Source organism: Sebastes umbrosus, chromosome 11 (assembly GCF_015220745.1).
Source record: "Sebastes umbrosus isolate fSebUmb1 chromosome 11, fSebUmb1.pri, whole genome shotgun sequence".
NCBI lineage: Eukaryota > Metazoa > Chordata > Actinopteri > Perciformes > Sebastidae > Sebastes > Sebastes umbrosus.
The window spans coordinates 847,483-873,758 of NC_051279.1; the positions used below are offsets into that span (position 1 = coordinate 847,483).

A 26,276-nucleotide genomic window follows, 5' to 3' on the forward strand; every position below is an offset into this window, starting at 1 on the left:
GTATAAATAGGGTGCGTCCCCTCAGGTTTAGTAATAGTAGCGCCATGCTTGTGAGGGCTTTTTTTTCTCTCCGCCACGGTCCCCAACAAACTGAAACACGATACAGCGTGCTTATGCATCATTGTGCATGCGTAACAGTCCGAAAGCATCAATAAGAGGAGTCGATAGTTACGGAGGCATGAGATAACGAGGAATCGAACAAATAGGAACCGGTTCTCACCGGGAACCGGTTCTCTGTTCCCGTCTCCAGCGTTTTCCCTGCCTGCCAAAGTGGTGGATGACCTGACGATTTCACCTGCATTTAGCGGCTGGCAGGTGATCATTTCAGACCCTGGGTAAAAGTTAAGAGATGGGTTTGCTTCCTCTCCTTGCTTACCCTGCACATATAAAATACAATTTTTACTTTGTGTTGACCCATCAATATCCTCTCAAAGTCGGCGCTGAAAAACACAAAACAACGGTCATTTTTGGATGATTGATAGGACTGCTAACTTTGCTGGCTGCACTAAATGACTAATTCCTCATATTGTTGCTAGTGGTGCTCAGCGGTGACAGCAAAGCATGCTCATCTTGGCATGTCATAAATACTTCCGAGCCAAGAGAAAAACAAAACAAATGTCGAGGTGCGTTACAATTTAAAGACACATTATTCTACCGGCTGAGTGGAGAAGGGGTGTAGTTACATAGCTCACCCTCCGGACTCGGCACACCAACTGTAATTTAATGAGTCTACACTCCTGACCCCTCATTCAACACAGCTGACAACCTCGACACAATCCCCCGAGCTGTTTTGTTAGGTAAAAACAGAGCGCGGTTCTTACCATCTCTGTGTTACACGTTTATTTTGGATCCTCAGTTTTCTTTGAAAGCCTCTGTGACAATCCTGTTAGGTATTCTATAAACACACCTGGCTCGACTTTACCCCGTATACAACTAAACAAAACACTACATCTGCTATCGTCTACTTTGGAGAACAAAGTAAATCTGGATGTGTGAAGGCCTTGAGACTCGCTGCCTGTTCTGCCTTGTTGTTCCACGGCTACTCTCGTGTTTTCACAGCCTCCTTTAACCTTCCTACTCCTCTGGAGTCTCCAAACAAGAGCGGCGAATACCTGATGATATTAATGCACTTCTTCTCCTCGGAGTCCGTTCATCACATTATAAATCACTGGTGAACTGTAGAGTCCTCGACCACCTCAACACACACTGCCCTGCATTTTTGGGTCAATATAATTCATTTTTGAGAGGAAACCGGCGACCTTGTGGACTGAAATTATCATCAAGCTAGAAAGTGAAAAACATGTCTCCATAATGAGTGGAAAAGGGAAAAAAGGACATCAACTTATTCTCAAGGACACCTAAACGGACTGTTTGTAACTTCTTCCACGTATAAATCCTTGCTGGTCGGTGTCTCATGGTCGCTCGCGTGTGTCTCCGCTGTTCAGACTCAGACTCCAACACAAACTACAGTGAAGCACCAAAACCTCTTGGTTGTATCTAGTGAAGCCCGTCTGTTAAACAGTGTTGGCTGCGGTCGGAGGACGCGGGGGAGACCGTAGCTTTGGTCTCCAGGACCGGAGTCTCTGCTGTACTCTGCTCCTCTTCCTGCCTTCAGAATATCTAGTGAATGTTCAGTGGACGTTTGTGCAGAAATAACTGCTGCAGCTCCTCCAGACCAACAGAGGTTTCCCGTGTCTTGTGAAGTGACAGGGCTCCGCAGAGAGAAACGTTATCGTCTCCCACCAAAACTTCGGCGTCTCCCCCGTTCCCTCCGGCCGCGGTCGGGAGGCTGAGGCGGGAAAAGCCAACACTAGGATCAGCATTGATTCATGGAGAGACCTTCGTCTGGTCAGCTAACATTACTGCCAAGCAGCTGAAATATAGAGTGATATTGTGCTTTTAGCTGACGTGTGTCTCCTCACTGTGTTGAGTGATGCTCCTTCATGTCTATGTAGAGCGAGCACAAGCGCCAGCAACAGGACGCTGACTCTAGTTGACTTAACGGACACAGGTGAAGCTGTTGACAAGACATTTCTGATTCTTACAAACAGTCCCTTTGAGATCTGACATCATCAACTACACAGCCATGTCTGCAGCCTGCACCGTTGAGGTGAGACGTTTAAATAAAGTCTAGAGACAAAATTACACAAAAATGTCTCAGAATGCAGAATAATGTCTGTTTCTATCGCCACCCCACGATGCCCATGTGTAACAGAGATTTAACATGATAAACCATCAACAGACTGTCTGATGGCCGACCGTCGGCCTGGTGTGTCGGGGTCTTTAAGCTGAGCGTCTTCCATCCGCTGAGCTAACAGACATTTACTTTGAGCCAGTTAAGAAGTGCTGCCTCAGCCTTGCATTGATTTCTTATATTCGTTCTTAATGTCTCCTTCTCTCTCTCTCTGTCGCTCTCTCTCAGAAAAAAGAACAACAACCAGCAAGACAACCACACGCACACTTACACAAACACACACAGATGACCGCATGCACACACACACACACGTAAGTACTGTTGGTTGTAAGATATGCTGACTAAGCAGCTGTCCTTAAGCAGGTAAAAAGCACGCTGGTGGCTTCCAGGCACCGCTTACTGCAGCTGACAATAAAGAGAAGCCAAGATTTTAAAAAAATAAAAATACGAAAATAAGATTAACTCCAGACAACAGAAACGCCCACGTTCAGAGACCATGTGGATTAAAGCGCTGACCAGTGATTTCCAACCGAGGGTACCTGTCCTATACATGGAGGAACTGTGGAGTAGCTCATCTAATTTGAAAAAAATAAGTAGTAAACTAGATAAGTAATTGATAAACACTCAAAATAGAAGTTAATGATAAACAGCTAGTTAGCCAAAGGTATTGGATAAATAGAGAAAAAGCTCAGGTTAGTAGGGTTATTAGTGGATAAAAGGTTGAAACTTCCGGCTGGTAGTTCGAATGCAATCTTGACCAAACCAACCTAAAACAGTTCAATCATATAAAAGATAACAATATCCACTGTGATGGGATTAGTAGTGTTGAATCAGCCAGCTTAACAAACAATAAACAGACGAGCGGCGCTGATGACGGAGTACATGAGTTCATCAGACAGCACTGAGTGGGTAAAGGTTGGGAAGCAGTGATGTAGATACAGTATCTGCATGAACACGGACACGAGATTAATGAGGTCCACCACTCAACATCATGACGACGTGTACGAGACATCAGAGAAATACGAGAGGAGGAGACGGGACGGGAGAGAGCGTGAAAGGTACAAGGAAGGGAAGGAAGGAAGGCGACCGCCTGTCTTTTATCTGTGAATGCAATTTGCTAAGTGTGTGTGTGTGTGTGTGTGTGTGTGTGTGTGTGTGTGTGTGTGTTTGTGTGAGATGACACGAGGGAAAGCTGACTTATGACATGACTATTGATCTCCAGGGTTCAGAGGAGAAAATGCTGAGTCATGACCTTGCCTCTTTGGTAGGTTTCTATAATATGAACAAATATCTGTTAAAATCCTGTTTTACATCAATGGATGGTGATAATTATACAATGATTCTTATAATATACTAGCAAAGGTTTACTGTCAAAATATGACTCCTAGGTTGTGTCTAAACTACAGGACGACCGACAAAGGCCGATATAATAACGAGAGTTTGGAGCAGGAAAAATCTGATGGTGGATTAATCGGCCGATATCTTCTTTACTTCTGCAGCTGCCTAGTCGGCTACTTTTGCAAACGCTGTTTTTAATTCATAATTTATTTGTCTCCCCAAATTGAACTGTTAGCAAGAGAATATCCTGAAGGTGGATTGCATCGTTGGAATATATTCTGCACTGTTCTGGCCTATGACTGGCCAGGATTACTTCTGTTGAGCGCCCCGTTACGATGTTTAATGCCACTCCTATAAACCATTCATGTCTGTGCATATTCCAGGTTAAAGGTCCCATATCGTGCTCATTGTCAGGTTCATACTTGTATTTTGTGTTTCTATTAGAACATGTTTACATGCTGTAATGTTAAAAAAACACCTTTATTTTCCTCATACTGTCTGCCTGAATATACCTGTATTCACCCTCTGTCTGAAGCGCTCCGTTTTTAGTGCATTTCAACGAAATTTGGTTGTTAGGCAACGGCTTGGGTCCATGTTTACTTCCTGTCAGCTGATGTCATTCACATCCACTGCAACAGGAAATAAACTGGGACACATTTAGAATGTTTACGTTTAAAACCGTGCAATGGTCTAAATATTGTATATTTGTGACATCACAAATGGACAGAAATCCTAACGGCTTGTTTCAAACGCACAATTTCTGAATACGGGCTGTGTGTGTGTTTCTCCGTATATTGAGCGATTTGATAGTTTAACAGTATTTATATATCACTTCAAACCTGCTTTATAATATAAAAGACATGAAAATCACACTTTTTAGGATATGGGACCTTTAAGGAGGATCCTAGTGGAGGATGGTTAAGTGGCTGGATTATTTGGAAGAGAACGCCAAATTGGTAAACAATCCTTGTCTGCCTGTATGTGTTGTGGACAAAGAGCTGGTAGTGTTGCGTTATATATTAGAGAGAGAAGACTATTTTTCTCTCCCTCCACTTTGACTTTGTGTCTGGAGCCTCGGTGTAAAACGGTGATGTACGTCCCTCCGTGACCGGTGGAGGCCGAGCAGCCGTCGGCCACTACCGGAGCCCAGTTCTGCCAATAACGACAGTTTATAAAACGTCCTATTCATCGGTCTACCTCTAGTCTAAATATCATTTATTTCAGATCGTCATTGCCAGCACACTGACTCCGTATTAAGCAAACTTTAATGGCACTGTCAACCAGGACAGGTGTAACCTGACAGCCAATCAACAGCGTGGCAATATGCAGGTTTTCATTGAAGGATCCTACTCATTACTACACAGATAAAAATACAAACAAAAAACTAATTAAAAATCATTACTGTTCATTTCTGTAGCTAATTATTAACATCACCGTACTACCCTGCTCAGTAAGCATATTGCTGACCTTGTCTCACAGAAACTCCACTGAGCCTCACCGTGAACGTGTTCCTACAGACACGCTGCATCTCGGACGCTACTGTCAGAGACGTTTAAGCGCATTCTTTCCTTTTCCTCTAATGAGAAAAGAGGACAAACACTTTCTCTCTGCGCATCGTCAAGGTCAGCCGGTGCTGATGTGAGAGAGCAGGTAGCTCGTCCCTCTGTCGTGGCATTTTGTCCGTCCACGTGCTCGTCTGTCAGAAGGAGGGAACGGTGATAAATGTGCGAGTTGTCGAGAAGTAAATGGTGGTATCGAGTTGTGGTCTGTTCCGGGGTGTCAGGAGAGGTACAAGGCTAATTTTCAGCAGCAAGGCTGTAATGGGATGTGTGTGCCTATTTGTGTCTGTGTGTTTGTGTGAGCGCACCCACCGCGGTCCATATTCCACCTGGCACAGTGGATTAGGTGCAATTAATCTTAGTTAAGCAAGCCCTGCGGAGAGCTGCCCGCTTGACACGCGCACGCACTCACAAACACACGCAATGGGCCACAAACAGGCACACAAACACACTCGGTGATGCCCGAGAGAGAGCGAGAGAGAGAGAGAGAGAGCGAGAGAGAGAGAGAGAGAGAGAGAGAGAGAGAGAGAGAGAGAGAGAGAGAGAGAGAGAGAGAGAGAGAGAGAGCGCACAGGGAAGCAGCTGCTTTGTGTGCATGACACACTGACGAGTTCACTATATGCACATTTGACAGCGCCGCTTGTCACGGGGTTTTGTTTTTATAGTGGGAACGTGGAGATGATGTGGAAGGGGAAACAGTGTGAGTTTGTTTGCTCACATGTGCTCATACTGTATCCGACTTTATCTTTTTTGAATGGAAGAAAAAGTAAAAAGAATTCTTCTTGATCTCCTTGTTGATACTCGTTTAACTGCGTGTACGCTAGCAGGAGATGGGAAGGGCAGAGTGTGCATGTATAGTGAGGAAGGTACCATACTTCTCCAGTCCCGGTTAACTGGATGAGCGATCATATTTACTAGTCTACATACAAAGACTCATACGTATGACAATTTTACATTTCATAAATGCAGCCATAACATTCAAATAAGAAACTAGTGCATTGGGATGTGCATGAAAGACGGCAAAAGGAATTAAAAAAGGTGCTGATGTGTCTTCAAAAAAAGAATTCAAACACATCGGTACGTTATTGAGACAGATGCCAAACATATTCTTAAAGAATGACTTTCATTTTTAATCATTCTTGTTAAACATTTGTGTCCGCAACTGACATTTTTAATTTCTTTTTAGTGGAAGTGTTCTCTGGGCTTGCTCAAGCACAAATGTGATGGAATTTCCAAAATTGGTCAAACTCCATATTTTGCAATAGACTTCATTATATTTTAGGAAAAAACAGTCGTCCCGTGCCCAAAGACTAGATATCATATGATAATCTCAGAAACTACAATGAGCACAATCAAGTATTTGGTATCTATGAACTCATAACAAGTTGAATATCAAAGATATGCACACAACAAATATTTCATATGGAAAACATTTAATAAACAACATTAGCGTTTTTACCATTTGACCATTAATAGAAGCGTGATTTTTCATGTGATCTAAACATTTCGAAGTTATATGTTAGATACTTGCCCAAAGTATGTTCGTACCAAATTTCCAGACTTTCTAACCAATCAGAACAAACGTTGTGGCATTTCTCCTTCTCATACTAAATATAGTCTCCGGGTTAAACACCATCAATTATCCCTCGTCTCCCTGCTGGCTACAACAGGTGCAGCAACTGCACTCACTGCACGTATTCACAAGTGTCGGCCCTTTAGCCTCTCTCATACACGCTTCAGTGTCTAGGAGCATTTAACTGCAGCGCCACCCACATCATCCGTATCACATGTGGCTTCACCTGTGTAGGAAAAAACTCTTAAAGCGTCAGACTCGCATTGGTAACCATAGGACCATTATTATTATTATTATCGTTATTAATAGCCCAACAGAGTAGCAACGTTGGGGGGACAATTTCAGGCATTCAGGCTTCTGGAAGTCTTGATTGGGCATAAAGCAGTTGGATTATTAGTATAAAATATGAGCAACTGGGTTCAAAAATATCTGGTTCTTTGATAAAAAGTCAACGGACACACAGTTCATTGCGACCATAGAGGTTAAAGGAGGAACAGCTACTAGACTGATCTCCTACTGGGTGTTTAGTGGCTGAGTTACAATTTGTTCTTTCCTCTCTTTTGACCACCACAATTCATGAAAATGGTTTCCAACCTTCTCTCTTTTCATCCATACACTCATCATTGCTCCATCTTTTTCCAACTGTTCCTGTCCCCCTACATCTCTCTCACAGCTGTTTACGTTTGCTGTCCATCTCCTCCGTTTCCTGCCATAACTCTCAATCTTCTGCTTGGTTGCTCTAATTCTCCCTCCTAACGTTCTCTCGTTTCCATCTCCTCATCCCAACAACTCAAACCTCCTTCCCCCTCTTCTCTTGCCATCCTCAGCCCTTTTCTTCAGTTCTCTCATCCATGTCACATCCTTCACTCCTCCTTTCCTTTCACCCTCCTACTCCCTTCAGCCCACCTGGATTAGCAGCAGTCGGCAGTAATGCATTCTGACCCCCCCCCACAGTCCACACACAAAATTTAATGTGGGGCAGAATCGTGATGAGACAAAGGAGCGGATGAATAAAACAGTGGAACTGATGGCGATGGTGACGGCACCCGGGGGACCCACACTCTTGATTTATTACGCCGGGTGAGCATTCAAAAGCAGATACCGGCCCCGGCTCGCCGCTAACAGCCAGGCTCAGATCTACACTACAGCGAGGGCTCAGATAGAGAGATAGAGATGGAGGGAGGAAAGGTGAGAGACTGGGGGGGCAAGGAGCAGAAGACAATGAGTGAGAATCTCTTAGAGCTCGGGAGAAGGCAAAGTGTCCCCCCCCACCACAATCCTAATACATAACAGTGCACATGATATCTTCAATGTTTATATATGTCCCCTAAAGGTGGCCTGCCAAGTGATTTCTAATTAGCCTCACTGAGGGAGAGCAAGGAAAAACGGAGGAAATCAATTTCCCATTTGGGGCAGGTAGAGTGATCTATTGAAGGGCTAACCCCAAGGAAGACCTTATCTGAGCGGGAGACGGCCAACTTTTTACAAAACACACACACGCACACACACGCACGCACAAACACACGCGCCTCACTGCATACTGAATAGTGTATTTACAGCGAGGAGCGGAGAGATCATGGCAGAGGCGTTTTAAATCCCCCTGACTTCAATTAACCCACCGTGAAAATGTCTGCCACAGACTACAATTAAAGTTACGAAAAACCGAGGACTAACCTCACAGACCCTACCGGAGGAAAACGCTGATATAATTGGCCTTAATTAGTTCTGTTTGTGTTTTCGCTTCCATTGGTTTAAGAAGATTAAGATTTTCTTAAATTTGTTTTTACAAACATCCCCTCCAGTGTACGCTTCTCTTTCCAGCGTGTTGTCTCCGTAGCCGACATCCATCATCATCACTTTTAGTAAAAAACATCCTGGCGAGCCAGTGGGAAAGAAACATCTACATAAGAGAAATTTAGAAGTCTAAACCTGTGCTGTTTTTCTTGTGTACAATCCTGAAGGACTGTAGCACACCGTGGCTGTACTTCAGATTCATTTAGTTTTTGTGATCATTTCACTGTTAACATTGAGAGAGAAATTCCATTTAGTCGTCTGGGGATTAAAACAGAACAAACGAGCTGCATTAATCAAGCCTTGTGATGTTGCTGCTCCACATCTAAAACATGGCTTTTTATTCAGTAGCAGCAAATTATCAAAAACAAACTCTTCTTCTTCTTCTTACAAACTTCAAACAAACAATACCAACAGGCAATATGTTGGTTCCCAACACTGACGAGGATCTTTGAACTATCCATACAGAAACACTCACGGGGCACGACTTAACTGTTGGCCAAGTATAGTTCAGACTGGCTTTGTCCATCTCAAACTTGGTTTCTTTGATATATCACAAGGCTTATAAATAATGAAGGAAAGAAAGAAAGGATAAAAGGGAAGGCAAGGAGACGGCAATCATCCAAAATCTCCAGAGAGGGAGAATATTCAGTGGAGGTGTCAAGGACCATTGGATGGACAATGATGGATGAAGAGCCAAAAGAATCTGAAGCAGATGCTGCAGCTTTCCTGCTGCCAGACTTCCACAAAGCTAACCATGAGTTCCCTCCACCGAGTATCACTACCACTATTAGACACGTAGACGCTGAGCAAAACACTGAGGGGAACTTGACAAATATTTGAGGCAGATATACACCGATCAGCCGTAACATCAGGTCAGCATTGACCCCCTGACCGGTCCCCATACGCAACAAACTGCTCCTCACTGTGTGTTCTGACACCTTTCTATCAGAACCAGCATTAACTCTTTCATCAGTTTGAGCTCCAGTAGCTCTTCTATTGGATCAAACACGGGCCAGCCTTCACTCCCCACGTGCATCAATGAGCCTCGGGTCTGACCCTGTTGCCGGTTCACCGGTTCTCCTTCCTTGGACCACTTCTGGTAGGCCCTGACCACTGCAGACCGGGAACATCCCACAAGAGCTGCAGTTCTGGAGATGCTCTGACCCGGTCGTCTAGCCAGCACTATCTGGCCCTCGTCAAAGTCGCTCACATCCTTACGCTGGCCCATTTCTTCTGCTTCCAACACAAAGTTCAAAATGTTCACTTGCTGTCTAATATATCCCCCCCACTGCCAGGTGCCATGGTAACCAGATAATCCATGTTATTCACCTCACCTGTCAGTGGTCTGACATGTTATGGCTGATCGGTATAGATGCTAGCGGGTTATCCTTATCACAGACAGCATAACAGCCAGGCTCAGCTAGCTAATGTTTGCCAGCCATCAGGTTCAGTTAGCCGCCTAAAAGGACTGTTAATTAATGCTCTCATCCTAAATTGTCTCTCTTATCATATTTAAGTATATCTGACAAGGACAACATTCAGCAGAAAAATTGTAAAATGTTGTCTGAAAAACAGGAGGGTTGGGAGAAGAGAGAGGAGATGAGATCTTAGTAAAGTAGCTAGCAGGTGAGAGGGGTGTGTGTTTGTGTGTGAGGCAGGTGAGAGGGGTGTGTGTTTGTGTGTGAGGCAGGTGAGAGGGGTGTGTGTTTGTGTGTGAGGCAGGTGAGAGGGGTGTGTGTTTGTGTGTGAGGCAGGTGAGAGGGGTGTGTGTTTGTGTGTGAGGCAGGTGAGAGGGGTGTGTGTTTGTGTGTGAGGCAGGTGAGAGGGGTGTGTGTTTGTGTGTGAGGCAGGTGAGAGGGGTGTGTGTTTGTGTGTGAGGCAGGTGAGAGGGGTGTGTGTTTGTGTGTGAGGCAGGTGAGAGGGGTGTGTGTTTGTGTGTGAGGCAGGTGAGAGGGATGTGTGTTTGTGTGTGAGGCAGGTGAGAGGGATGTGTGTTTGTGTGTGAGGCAGGTGAGAGGGGTGTGTGTTTGTGTGTGAGGCAGGTGAGAGGGATGTGTGTTTGTGTGTGAGGCGCATCACTGTTGAGAGATTAAAATGCATGTCTCCGGCTTTGTAGAGTCCAGACGTCTTTGCTGCTGCAGCGAAAAATAGTAGTTACTGGACGTAACTTCAGTTCTATAAGTACGAAAACTGCAAAGACAGGAAGAGGGAGACGGAAGTCTGAAGAGTACTACTCTTCGTAGTACTAATCTTCAGTCCATACACTCTCACGCTCCCCCTCATAAGTTAACATACAGCCCTGAACTCAAGCATGCCTCTTTTCATTTTGATTGCACTGATGCCACGTTCACAGACCTAATGCCGAGTTCTTTATTGAATAGATCAAGTACTGGTATGAGAACTATTAGGAATGAGTACTCGCCTCATTTGAGGTGTTATTCTGCCTGTCAATAGCTTAAAGGAGCTGCTTCACCTCCATATTGTCACATTTTAGCGTGATACAACTGACCCTTTGCTTTCTGAGATAAATGATCAGCCACACTATTTTCTTTCAACTCAGAAATGTGGTTATTGCAGTAAAGTGCATCTTATTTAAAAGATAACACTTGTTTTTTGAGATTGTGCTCGTGGTTTGAGCCCCTGCCCTACATTCATGTAAATATGAAATAATGAATATTGTTATTGCATGTTGAGTCAATGTAAACATGTTCAGCCAGATTGCACGCTCCTAGCAGTACCGTGTTGCTCGCACTAACATGATCTCCACTGCGGCGCCATCAGAAGGCACCTTTCCCCTCAGTATGCAACACAACACTCGGATCAAGCCGAGGCTTTTTGGAGTAAAGTGCTGCAGACTGATGAAACAAAAATTGAACTCTTTGGCCACAATCACAAAATGTATGGCTGGCAGAAGCATTTGGGCGGGGGTGGGGAGGAACACCTTGGAAACCCTTAAACATTGCAGTGGATTTATTATGCTTTGGAGTTATGTGGCAGCCAGAGGCATAAAAGGTACAAACTTTCCTCACAGCACACATTCTGACTTGTAACTGCATGAAATTCACAGGTGCAACTAAGAACATTGACGATCGCTCTGTTCCATTTAGGTTCCAGTACACCGTACTGGTGAGCCAGCACCTCTGAAACGGGGCCTTGGACCTGAAACCCCTATAATGCATCCATGAGTAATGTTATTAGTTATACCTCTGTTTGACAAGTCACAATGTTTGCTTTGAGAAATGGCTGTTGTTCAGAGAGAGGGAAGAATGGACCCTCATCTTTAAATAAGTAGCATGTACAACATTACAATATCTTTAGACTTGACGTATTTTACAAGTAAAGGTGTTTACACACAGAGTTTGTGACGAATAAACAACACCAAAATGCAAAATACTTGCAAATATATGTCTAGGGCTTTTATTGTGAAAGGTAAGGCACTGCCTTTGTCAATGTTGAACGTTGGACTATTGAGCCTCCGTGTTGTTGCATAAATATAACACTACTCAACCCGTTCCGCACAACGGGATTGGTTGAAGCCTTTAATATAATGTACACTCAGCGGCCACTTTATTAGGCACACCTGTTCAATTGCTTGTTAACACAAATAGCTAATCAGCCAATCACATGGCAGCAACTCAATGCATTACGTCATCTAGACGTGGTGAAAACGACTTGCTGAAGTTCAAACCGAGCATCAGAATGGGGAAGAAAGGGGATTTAAGTGACTTTGAACGTGGCATGGTTGTTGGTGCCAGACGGGCTGGTCTGAGTATTTAACTGCTGATCTACTGGGATTTTCACGCACAACCATCTCTAGGGTTTACAGAGAATGGTCCCAACAAGAGAACAGATCCAGTGAGCGGGGGTTGTGTGGACGGAAATGCCTTGTTGATGTCAGAGGTCAGAGGAGAATGGGCAGAGTGGTTGGAGATGATAGAAAGGCAACAGTAACTCAAATAACCACTCGTTACAACCAAGGTATGCAGAATACCATCTCTGAACACACAACACGTCCAACCTTGAAGCAGATGAAGACCACCCGGTACTAGCAAGGTGTACCTAATAAAGTGGCCGGTGAGTGTATGTCTAGGGCTTTTATTGTGAAAGGTAAAGCGCTGCCTTTGTCAAGGTTGAAGGTTGGACTATTGAGCCTCCTTGTTGTTTCATAAATATAACACAACTCAACCGGTTGGTTGAAGCCTGTATTATAACGTATATGTCCACATATACTTATGAAATCTCACAAAATCAACCTTGTTCTGAAAAAAGGTGCCGTTTTTTCGCCCCGTAATATTCAGATTCTGTGTGAAAGTACTCATGAACAAAAGTAAAAACACAGTACATTGACAACACATTTGTGGGTCTGGTAACTTTTCACCAACAAATGACTAAAATCACGAGTGAAATCACTAAATGTGTAAATGATAGCAAACACTGACATGTCATTAACATATTAACAGACTGTGTATACTCTGTGTCCATAATGAGACACAATTGTGTTTCTGATACTAAATCATTTTTCAGAAGTCTGTGGGAAGTTTGCTTTCGTCGTGCTTTACAGTCAGCAGCCAGATTCTCTATCTCACAGCCCGATCATATTCACTCCGGTCTCAAGTTGTGTGGCTAATTGGTACGCCGAGTGACTCCAAACAGTGGCAGCAGGAGTGACATAAACAACAAGTAAACTGAAAAGAGTTTGCCAATCAGCGAAATCAACCTCATTAATGACTACAGGTTGTTTATACATCTAGAGTAACTTTCCCTGCATTTTTTTAATTAAGTGTCTTGTTAGGACTGGAATAGATACAGCCTTGTTATATGTCTCCATGTCAAACGTCCAAATGAAACGCTCCTCGGCCAAGAAAAGACCATCATGTGTCGTCTGAGGAGCCTAGCCGCAAAAACACATCTAATTACTGGAATCAGGACACGTCGCAAAACAAGCTCCCTTAAAAACTTGTTTGTTTCACCAGTGTGACAACTGTTCCCGTCTTCTGAGCCAATGTGGAGCATGACGCGAGGCCAGACGGGGGGGCCTGGCAGCCCCTACCACCTGTGTTGGGCAGAGAGCGAGCAGCTTGGCATGGGATAGCCAGAAGGAAGTTCAGTGCGTGTGCAGTTAAAACAAATACTTTCAAGAGGAGAAAAAACCCACACACATATGAACACCGACACGCATTCAATATCTTATGTGTGCATCTTTTATATGAAGTCAATATCTCATTATAAAATAATAACGAGATGATTTTAAATGTATTTTAGCCGAACAACATAAGCACTGCTCCAAGAGACAAATTGTTGCCTAGATTTTGATGCACTGCTTTGCTTTCTTCCCAAAATCGGAGAAGCACTCCTGCCTGTTCAAGTTCACAATTTTCACAAAACGAACGCTTCATTTTCGGGACATAATTACCCCAACAGGACATGCTGGCTCTCTCTCTAGTATGCTGCTTTATTAAACCTCCTACGGTCGCGGCGGGGACGGACGGACGGAGGTAGATGTGGACAGTGTGGTGCAGAACGCAGGAAGAGCAAGATAAAAGAACAGCAGAAGAAAAGTACTGAAAGAAGGAAGCCGAGTCAGTGATTGCAGAGAAAGGGAGAAGGGAAATGGTCAGAGAGAGAAGGGCGTAGGCAGCTCTCTTACCTGCAGTGAGGGGAGGGAAAGAGAGGGGGAGGAGGGAAGTAGTGGAGGGTGAAGGGAGAGAACGAGCAGGCTAATTTTGTTCTACCTTCAGGATACCTCCTCCTCTTGCTGCTGCTGAAAACTAGTGACACGGGCTGAATATCAAACGGAATTACCCAAAGTGGTACTGAGCAACGGTTAGTTTGATATAATCCCTCCTCACGAGTCAAACAGGCAACCCGATCACGCTTCAGAAGCCTGCGAACTGCACCGAGCCACACTTCATCAGCTGTTTAACCAATAGAGGAGTCGTGATGCCATTGTTACACTAGGGAGTCTTGATTGGTAAAGATCAACAGATCATTGGTTTCTGGCCCTGACAACTGTCATTTCAAAAGGTAGGCTACATGGTATCGAGTATGATATAACCGCCATAGGCCATATGGTCAAATTGAAATCATTTATTTAAACTATAATAACAATAACTCATTTCTCCAGTCAATTGAGAACCAACTGTTAAACACAAAACAACAGGGAAGCAGGAGGATTTTCCGGTTCTGTTGTTTCTCCGTCATCTCAGACTCCGGCAGTGGCCGTGGTGTCTCAAAAAGTGCAGCCTGCAGGCTACCGGTAAGAAACGCCGTGTCGTCTTTCAAGTGTTTTTTTCTTTGGACGCAGGCAAATAAGAGGAGGTGGAGAAAAAAAAAATACTGAGAGAATCGCCGATCCTGCTTTTGATTTCAAAGGTCAAAAGCTAATTTCGATTTTTTAAATGGTGACATCATTATAAAACAACTGACATTAACGGTTTGGTGAGTTTTTTAGTGTTCAACTATTTCTAAGTCAGATATAACTAGGGCTGATCCTCGACCAGGGAAATTCTTAGTCGGCTAACAGTCATACGATTTTGGCGACTATTCGATTTGTTGATTTAATCAACAGATCTGCAAAACTGAGTTTCTCCACAAAGAATCACACAAAAGCACCACTTTAGATCTGGTGTTTACCAGAAATGTGCTCATAACTTTTTTGGAAATAACTTATTACTTATTTCAAATAAGTCATTCAGTATGAAAAAAGCATTAAAAAAAGACTAATCGACTTAAGACATCTTAGCCATCTAAGACCAAAACGACTGACTAGTCGACTAAGAGGGGTAGCCCGAGATCTAATGAAAAGAAATCACACAAACTTATAGAACAGTTACCATTCACTGAGATTAGAAGCAGTTTAAAGCTTCTAGTCTCATGATTTATCCTCTAGTTGTCTTAATAATTTACCTTTTGATGTTTTTGTACAACTTTCCTTAAATAGCCTCCACCTCCAATGAAAACTGCTGACTTCACCTGCGTCATTTCTGTGCTATTCTGAACTGGGCAGTGGTTTTCGTGCAGCGAGCGGTTCGTTTACAGGAGCTTATAAGAGTCGAGCAGCTGCACGCAGTTTTTGTTTTTTATGATAGCGGTTTGTGAGAGTATAAAACATTTAACAGAGATCTTTGTAAACCTGTACGAGAATAGACAGGTGCATGGCAGAGCATGCAAGAATGAAACCAGGAAAAATAAACGCCCACACGTTGTCAAAACTTGAAGTGCAGTGACATTTTCAATAAACGTACACCGTGTGTTGACAGACTGCAGAGGTTGGTGAGAGCCATAGGGAGTCAACCGTACGGACCGGCACACTGAACCACGGAGCTGAGAGCTGCAGAGATAGCTGCTGATTCTCAGAGGCCCTAAAGATGTAATGTTAATATCAACCTACTGTTTAGTCTAGCTATAAGCATCATAAAAAAGGTTGAAATGTTATTTTACTACAATTTCTTCTCTTATGTAACAAATCCATTTCACAGCTGATAAACACAACACCTCTCCCCGACGGTGTGTTTCTGTGTATCAGGAGACGGGAGGGTCACAATTACTACCTTGCAAGGTCTGATGTAAATTCTCCCGTACGCCGCTGTCCCTAATCATCTCTGAGCCAGGATACCTCTCTGCTTTGTATTATCGCTCATATCACAACAAAAGAGTTGGGCCAAAGCACATTATTAAGATGCTGCTTGCGTGCCTCCAGTGCACAAAATGCCTAGAGAATAACTGCCTGCGCGTCTCCACATCTCTCTCCATACATTTTGTAAATGATACAAGGACAAAGTATGCAAGGACATGGGAGGAAATAGGAGGGTTGGGGTTCAGCCAAGGTTTTATCTGAGGCGGATTCTGCTGTGCGCGCTCGATTACTCTCTTTTTCCATCTTTCTCTCACTCATGTTGCTCACATTTGCTGCCACCGACTGTCCTGCAAGTACAGCTCCACACTGGCACCTGTTGATGAAACGGCAGCATAGCAGACACACACACACACACAGCCGTGCTTTCTCTCAAATACACATGCACAAAAACACACACAGTCAAGTAACTGCCAGTCCTGTCCATCTTTCCTTTAGAGATAGATTGGAGGAGTAATTCTGATCCGAGGGGCCTCTAGCAGGCAATGAGTCAGTGGAAGATGATTCAGGTATACACACACACACACACACGGCACAGAGACAGATATATCCACACACACGCAGATCTTGTAAGGTAAACGTGTGCAACGTGCCTGATTGGAGGTAAAGAAAGCACGCGCTGCTCTGCGGAGTCTTTCTACACCAAATCTCAAGCTTTATCTGGCGGTGCAGCGATTAACTGATATGTATCAGAAAGTCAATACAATAGTCAGAGATAGCGCTGCATTGATACAAACACACACATTCAGACCACATTGTGTGAGACATTCATCAAAAACTGATACGACTGTCAAAAACATTTTGGCCAAATAGCCTCCTGTGAGTGTACGAGAGTGTGTGGTGTAACTGAGTGTGTGTGTGTGTGTGTATGTGTGTGTGTGTGTGTGTGTGTGTGTGTGTGTGTTTCGCTCCCCTCTCCTGCAAAGTTTCCCAATCATACACCGACTTCTTCAGGGCGTTCACTTCCAGAGAGAAAGGTAGCACGGTACAGAATAATGAAGTGCTGATTGAAACGTTACTGATAGATGCTGCAGACCAGCACTAGTGACAACAACACAAAGTGTGAGCAACTACTTCCAAAGCACACTGGACCCTGTTGTAACGCCTCCTAGTTTAAAGGGACTGTTTTTAACTTCTTACACGTATAAATCATTGCTGGTCGGTGTCCCATGGTCGCTCGCATGTGTCTCCGCTGTTCAGACTCAGACTCCAACACAAACTACAGTGAAGCACCAAAACCTCTTGGTTGTATCTAGTGAAGCTGTTAAACAGTGTTGGCCGCGGTCGGAGGACGCGGGGGAGACCGTAGCTTTGGTCTCCAGGACCGGAGTCTCTGCTGTACTCTGCTCCTCTGCTCCTCTGCTTGCCTTCACTCACACACCGCGCTCCTTCTCTCTCTCTCTCTCCACCTCTCACGTGCATGCTGCTCACTCCACACTGCAGAAGAGTTAGTTTAGCTCTGAGAATATCTAGTGAATGTACAGTGGACGTTTGTGCAGAAATAACTGCTGCAGCTCCTCCAGACCAACAGAGGTTTCCCGTGTCTTGTGAAGTGACGGGGCTCCGCAGACCGCAGGAAAACAACCAATCAGAGCCGAGCTGGAGTCTACCGTCTCCGAGAGCCGGCTGTCAATCACTCACCAACTCTGATCAAACGGTCAAACTAGGCAGCGCTGATCAAATATGAATCACTATTCTGTTACTGTAATGTCTATTTCTCCCCTCAGATGTTCTCAGAATCATCTTGTAGTGCACGGTTTAGCTGTAACATGAGAAAGTTTGTGACCCGGCAGCCATGTTGAGATCAGTTGAGGAAATACCAAGCACCAGCCGGAGCTAACTTTCTCATTTTACATCTAAACCGTGAACTACAAGATGATTCTGAGAACATCTGAGGAGAGAAATAGGCATTACAGTAACAGAATATTGATTCATGTTTGATCGTAGTTCGCGAGTGATTGACTTAAGTATCGTGATAATATCGTATCGTGGGGCCTCTGGTGCTTCCCAGTCCTACTGTCTAGTGTTGTTGACTCGATTTAGGCAGATGACCCTGACCTTGGTATTACCAGTCTGCAGCATTTTACTGAAAACTGCATCTTCTTTATGGACTTTCCAAAACAATCCCCAGAGTGTCTCTGCCCATCGTTTGTCATTATTGATGTGGCATCTACATTATTTTGGAAGCATGCGGTTTTTAGCTAATAAAAGTTGAATCAATGAACCAATTTATCTAAATATGCATCCCAAACGTCTGAATATAGGAGAGTTACACACTCGTAGCCTCCGATCATTTATCACAGTCTGGCTCTGGATCTTTAGTAGAATATCGATGCTCCGAGAGGAAGTTCACAGACATGATTCACACTTCAAGAAAACACTGTTGTTCTGTCTTCTGCCCCGACATCAGCACAGCAGAAACACTGACAATTAGTTACCACAGGGCAGACCAGAGAGACGGAGGGGGAGAGAGAGAGATAGAGAGAGAGAGAGTTATTTAGTAGATAAAATGGTGAGTGTAGCATAAACTCCTTTCAGCAAACACACTTTGTAAGCAGAGACAGGAGCGTTCTGTACAGAGTTGTCTACTTTGTGGCGTACGGTTCTTGTACTGCACTGTGTACTGTCATTTCATCGACTAACAGCACACGCAACACACACAACATGAAAGACTCCCAACAAGTCTCCTTTTTGAACTCGGTTCCATCGTGACAAATAACCTGAAGTGTGTCGTCTGGTTGAGAGGAATTCTGTTGTAGTTCTGTACATTTTCCCGGCGTTCCTGGCGAGGCGAAGCCCTTGTTAGCTTAAAGGGAGTGACAGATGGAAAATCCAGCGCATCAAAAGTCAACAATACAACGAGCAATGACACTCACCAGCGCAGATACACACACACAGAGCGAGTGCTTCCTGACACTAACGACCTTTAGCCACCATTGAAAGCTTGTGTATCTTGCAGAATTTTTGACAGTTGCTCGTTAGCAGTGCAGGCCTGTTAGAGCAGGGTTTTTTTCCACATTTGCTCACCTTCCCCATCCTTCAGTCTGGCTTGTAGCGGATTTTTTTGCGCTAACAAGGAGCGAGTAACAACAAGGCTTGACAAGGGAAGGGCCGAGGTCAGAGGACACGGCATCCTTTGATATGAAAGCTGACGGGAGGCGGGAGGGGAAAGGAAAAAGTCTACGTGTGCGGATAAAGACTAAATCAAATCCTGTTCACGTTCGTACCACCCACCTGTAACCCAAACAACGGAGCCATTGCATCCCTGAAACCACCGCCCTCACACATCAACCCTGGCACTGACAACGTAGGACACCTAGTTAGCTTAGTTAAAAGTCGGCTTTGTCCTTAACGCCGTGGCTGGGGACGTCTGACGCACACACAGATATTCAGGGAGTTGTTGATGTGGTTGTACCCTGGCTCCTGGTCTTGATAGTCTGTTATTTCTTTAAGGTTTGTGGCAATTTAACGATAGAATGGTGATTTGTCTCCTAAAAACACATCGTGCACATACAAGTTATTATATTGCTTCCAATCAGACTTTTACTTTGGGGGTTGGAGGAAATCTTTGTCCTGAGTCGCATATTTCAAGGACCAGTTCCGGTAAGATTCAATGACCAGTTGCTTCTGTTTGTACGGTTATTGCTTTTTTTAATGAATTAGTTTGCACAATGTCGGGAATTTACTTTTCAGCTCACCCGTCGAGGACATAGTTGGTATTATTCCATTTGACTAACTACAAAGTTTCCCTCAAACAAAACACACATTTTTCACAGAAATATTCTAACTCAATATTTTCAATGTCATTCTGTACGTCAACTCAAGTACTTAGTGCTAATTAAAAACATGTTCATCCAAATTTGCAATTTGTCATGGCATTCAGTAGAATTTTAATTACTAAAAAAGCAATCTTTGGTGCTTTCATAATTTGAGAACAAAGCTAAGACCAACGCCTTAATGTTACTGAAGCATTTAGATATTATCATCTCCTCAATTTAGCAGCCGTCGTAATGCTAAACCCAACCGCTTAATCCACTTAAAGACAAGTTTTACCGGCATTTGGTGCTGAACAGGTACTCATTTCAGACTCTGTTGTGATGTTATATTGTGTGAGTGTGGGTGTGTGCATTTGTCCAGCTGCAGGAGAGGATCGATAGAATAAACAGAAAGGGAACACTGCTCTCGTTTACCTTCATCAAAGTCTGCATCATCCTCGGTGTGCTGGGGGAAGGGGAAGCAGTTGGTGATCTCCAGCCGGTCTTCAACTACCAGGCCCAGCAGGACGCCCTGAACCACCTCGCTGCCCTGGCCCTCTTCCTGGTAGTGCTTGATAATCTTCAGCACCACCTGTGAAAAACAGCGAGAACACTATCACTATAGTATCGAACAGAATAGAGAGACAGAGAGAGGGAGAGGGAGGAGAGGAGGCTTCACCCTCCTTTCAATAACAGTTTCTGAAAAATGATTTCATTTCCTGAACCGGGGCTAATTTATTTATCGTGCTCATTGTTTGTGCGTTCTCTGGCTGTTACGGCATCGCTTGTTATTGTATTTTATCATCCTTTGATTTATGTTATCCGATTCAATTGCGTCTCTGCTCGTCATGTTGATTTGTGCTCATTAGTTTGTGTTGGGGTTAGTTTGGTTGGGATGTTTTTTTACAAGCCGCTTGGGGTTTTTTTTTCCTCTAGCTGCAGATTTGCGGTGTTTCATCACAGCACATATACAGTACATGAAACTATTTTTTATTTATAATTAACGGCAATGAGAAAAACGTAGGCCAAAATAATGTGGCTTTTATCCCAGTGTGCATTAAAACTATATTCTAATGTATAGAAAAGTATTAAGATAACAATGTTGATGCACATACGCAGCAATATGTGACTGTATTCAATAAGGAAACTTTTTATCACAAATATTTTAATAATGAATTTACTTTCTTCAACACATTACACAACTCAACAACAGTGACTTAAGGCCATATTATCACAACATATTGGAAAATCTAAATAATGAAAATATGAATAGTTAATTGGGAGTTCAAGTGATTATAGACTAATTATTGAATTGAGCATCATTTCAGCACCACAGCCCACCGTGTCCTTCCATTTATGACCACAGTGTACCCATCTCCGATTAGCTCCTTCCTGCAGGATAACGCACCATGACACAAAGCTCAAATCATCTCAAACTGGTATCATGAACATGACAACGATGACCTCCAGTCACCAGATCTCTATCCAATCCAACGGTGGGATGTGGTGGAACGGGAGATTCACATCATGAATGTGCAAAAGGGGGTCCAACCCAATACTTGCAAGGTGTACTTAATAAAGTGGCCGGTGAGTGTGTGTATGTCCTTCATGTTTGTTCTAACTTGCGTTAAAAACTGTAATAACCAAATCAAAGAAATGGAAGTTATATTTGTCAGTGCTAATATTAGCATGCTAGGCTAACCAGCTACCATGGATGATTAGAGAGGACGGGATCTAGCGTTGGAGGCGGGGCCTCGTTCACTCCGAGAAAGTTGCTCAGCGGCGCATGAAGTCAAAAAAGGTTGACTTCCAAGAATAAAATTATTCGGATCTTCTGCATTGATTCGGCATCACTGGGCCCGTAGAGCAAGAATACTAGCATCTCCTATCACCCCACCGATGATGCGCTCCATCAGCAGCGCACCAGGATTCACAGTGTGTCTCTTAGCAACCTCAGATGTCAGTCAACCGCTGCCAAGGGAACCGGCTTGAAGCTTCAAGACCGTTTCCAAAAATATTTTTATCTTCTTTTCAAATATGTTAAATTACGCACAATATCTGCAGCGTTATTATAATCTACATGTCCTTAAACAAAAAGAGAGGAGGCCACAGTGAAGGCGGCACACAGAGAATAAAACAACCTGAATCTACTGAGATTTTAAGAAAAATGCTCCCCTCGTACAGTAGGAGGGTATATTTGGACCTGTAGTCTGATATCCTACATTGCAGTGGCTCATCTGGACAGGGTGTCCATGCATCATCGTATGCGTTTAATATTTAATGCCAGATAAAAATGGGCCAATAGGACAAGGCTCCACATGATTGAGGAGCTGGTTTAAGCTCTAATGCTGCATCACCGACACCAAGGACAGCAGGGAAGGGCTATGGCTTACTTCTACACACACACGCACGCACACGCACACACACACACGTACCAATCATGAGAAACATCGACCAGCAAAAACAGAAAACAGCCGAGGCAAATAATAGAGAATGAGGCAAAGCGTCTAAACGAACAGGAAGAGGACAAGAAGCTGAAAGCACAGTGTGGAGGGGGAACGCATAAATCACACCGATAACAGTGTGGGCAGGTCACAGCCAGAGGCATTAATAATACACACACACACACACACACACACACACACACACACACACACACATGCACGCAGAAGCAGGGTGGCAGTCCTGGGGCCATGCTCACAACAAAACACACATCATCACCATGAGGGAGCCCTTACTCGTCTCACTAGCTCACGCACACACACACACACACATGCATGCATCTGTCTTGGGAGATGATTTATTTCAATGGAGTGCTGAACCTGTCATGCAACAAGTAAAAGAGCTCGGGGTGGGAGAAGAGAGGTGATACGGGGTGGAGTGGGTAGAAAAACAAATCTCATTCCCTGCCTGCCTGCCGCGGCTTTTCTGACTGAGAGGGGAGGAAGGTCTGAACAATAGGTCAGGGGAGGGGGGGGGGAATGGATGGAGAGAGAGGGAGAAAATGTGAGAGTGAGAAGTCGGGGAAAGCGGTGGAGCAGGGAGAGAGAGGGGGAAGGAGGAAATACAACTGAGAAAATGTGACAGAGAGAAACCAGATGGATAAGGGCGATGATGACAGAAGAGAGCAGGAAGGGACCAGGTGAGTGTGAGGAAAGCAGCCAGGTGAACACGGCCAGGGAGGGATGAGGGAGGAGAGGGTTATGGTGGACGTCTGCACGGCAAAGAATTTAGCCCCCTGCCCCCTCCCACCCCTTTGAGCTTTGGCTCCTTCTTCTGCCAGCAAATAGCTTTTCTAGTCTCCCTCCATCAGAGAGAGCAGATAGCACAGATACACAATGCTTCCAGCTATCTAACTCTTGGCAATCTGTTCATCACACACTTAAATAGTGTCCGTCCGGAAAAGGAGGGGGGGTGAGAGATGGACAATTGGCCAAAAACAACTCCAGGAAGGTCAAATAAATAAAGCTAAATTCGAGCAGAGCTTTAAGAAAAACCCTGAATCTACAGAAAGGCCTTAAAGAGGCGAGTGAGGAGGCGTCTGCACTAAAAGAAAGGGGAGGAAGGAAGGAAGGAAGGAGCGGGGGATCAGAGGATTTGTTGTGTTGGCTTCCTGGTGCTGAGTAAATGCCATCAGTTATTGTAAGCAAAGCCTAGAAAGCTCCAAGTTTGTACAAACCTGCACACACACACGTACATGCACACAAGCTAACTCTCTGCAGCAATGTCTTTTCCTGCTACTCTCTCTCTCTCACACACACCATACCATTGTATTGATCTAGCTCACCAGCAGCTAGCCAGTGAGCTCACCTCATGTGGAGAGGCCCAGGATTGATATGTGGACAGCGTGTTATAAATCAACAAGCTTAAAATTGAATTGTGCAAAATCAATTGTGGTCCAAATCCCCCGTTGGCTGCCTTTAATTCTGATCGTAAATCTTCTCTCTCGCTCATATTCCCGCCACAACGGGGCTCAAGTTATGAGAAAGTACAGCAAGAGAGACGATCACGTAATGAGTTTTCTTTTAGCGGCAGTGATGTGTAGACGGACTCTATACACTCAACGTTGGCTGTAATAGACTTGACGGAGATACCGCTTTGATGCGGCGTGAGTTGGATTGAGCCGTGGACGAAGACCACCGCAGATTTCCTCTTCATCTGACAGATGTTGCTCGAGATCTTTTTGAAAAATAACATTAATGCATCAATTTTTTAACATTAAACATTCAGTGTGCACAAGAAGCAGGGGCTGATTTAACTAAGAGATCACTAAAGAAATTCAAAATATATGATGTACATGGGACCTAACAAAGGAGAGCATCTTTAATGCATCACTTTTCAAACAGAATAAAGGCTGCTAACTCTTGGGTTGGGGTTTGATAGCATTTTATCAAATCGGATCTCAGTATTGAATCTGCTCCTCAGATCTGCATCCATTCAAATCGCTTAGTGAATCCATTTAGGTTTTGAAGAAACGAAAGTCATAACTGACTACGACTCAAAAGATTCAGCTTCAAGCTGAGAGGACAGAAACCGTTTTGAGTGGCCTGACTTGAAAATGAGATAAGATCGAACTCAATGTGTCACAAAAGACATTTCTGTGCCAAAGATGCTGGGTATAAAATAAATGTTCATAGTAGCAGAATGTATGAAATGTTGATTAAGTATGTATCCGGCACATTGAAATAACAGTAGGCACCCCTTATTTTAACAGGCAAGTTTCTCCAAATGCTGGAAGTCCTGATTCAGAACTATAAAGGTGATACTTCAATTATTGAATGGAAGTCTAACTTGGAGAATACGACTCCTGATCTGATGTGATCAACTGGATTATTTTACGAGAGAGAAGACATGTCACTCTGTTGGAGTTGTTGGGACTACAGAAATACCCAGTCCACTCACAGATCTGTTACAACGTGGACGTTTCCTCAAAAATGGCACACAAAGACATCAGCTTTCATTCTGGTTGCCACCCAGTTACTCACGGAGATTATACCTGCTGGCGCCACCGGCGAGAGCAACGGTCAGCGACGGCTAAAATGAGAAGCTGCTACCTGAATGTTTTGTAGCTGCTCTTTGCTAATGAGAAAGAGAGAGGAGAGACAAGAGATCCAATAATGGATTTGTTAGCGTGGGAGCTCAGTGAATCTGTGTATTTTGGCACTGGAGGTGTCAGAACTCGTACTGGTGCGCCCAAATCATTTTTCACATTCGCACACTAATTGCTCGTCACTGTAGAGTCCTGCGTGTTTGGTTTTGTTGGGCCAAGTCAGACTTGTAGTGTGAAGACGGTGACCCTGGCAACAACAACCAACGGGGGGTGTCATTGCAATGCAGGGAAATAAATAATCTAAAGTACAGACACAGTTTGAACGACGGAGATTCAGCTCAAATTAGAAACATTTCCATCTCTACTTGCTCTACTCTTTATTAGCTGCTACTCTATTTCATTTCAGCAGCAATGACTCTCACATTAAACATTATAAAACCACATCTAATTTGGATCAGTCCAGACAAGTATGCAATTACAAATTAAGCGAAAGACGACTCGTACAAAATTCATTAGCAATGTTATTCTTATATGGATGTCATTATAATCCTCAGGATTTTCATGAAATCAAACCTTGGTTTTGATAACATTTGTGGTCTGTATTTTTCAGCAATAAACTATTGTTAGTGGTGGAAGAGACCGTCATTCCCACGACTCACGCGGGATTCAAATTGCCTTCAAGTGCTCAATGCAGCATGTAATCCGGTGTTATAGTTTTAATTTTAACATACTGATAACCAAATCAACCAACTTAGAAATAAAAGGTAGGCCTAAACATAAACTGTAGATTCTGTATTGCAAAGCAGTGATATAAAAAACACAGTAGTTAGTAACTGTACAGGACAGATGGGAACATGTGTCTCTACATTCGGGTAGTAAGTTATCTCTCGTGTCCGTGTGTGTTACAGCTGATCGGTGTCACATCATGTAGTGTGAACACCTTCCTGATCAGCCTAGGTTTAAAGCCTCGGGGGGAAGAAGGCACAGTTCTAGCACAGTGCTGAACATTTGTTTGTGTTTTATCACCCAGAGCTTTCAACTCACAACGCCAGAATGTCCTGTAAAATGTCCTCTCTGACTGTTCCTTTATTCATGCTACGCGAGTGAGACCCAACCTGTCTGACGTGCATCATACGTCAGAATAAATGAAGAAAGTCTTTTCAAACATGCAGGCAGTCGTGTGATCTCAGTAGGTGTTTAATGGAACACGTCGCTGTGCAGCACTCCACTCCTGTGGCAACAGCAAACCATCAAAACCTCTTCAAAAGCAAGGAAACAATCCAATTCTACCGCACGGCAGCGGTGATGCTGTCTTTGGGCAACCCTCCAGCGAAACCTCTGACAGACGGGTCATGACGCAACACAGCGGCAACTGCATAT

The 26,276-nt window shown here is 43.9% G+C and overlaps 1 protein-coding gene across 1 annotated transcript in view; it reads right to left on the bottom strand.

Annotated features, from left to right (window-relative positions):
- The window catches only part of LOC119496816 (eukaryotic translation initiation factor 3 subunit H), a 65,693-nt gene that overhangs the window by 34,505 nt on the left and 4,912 nt on the right, over nucleotides 1-26,276 (bottom strand). The window contains exon 2 of the mRNA XM_037784400.1: nucleotides 20,282-20,438. Coding sequence (XP_037640328.1) covers nucleotides 20,282-20,438 — 157 coding nt within the window. The remainder of the gene's footprint in view (nucleotides 1-20,281; nucleotides 20,439-26,276) is intronic.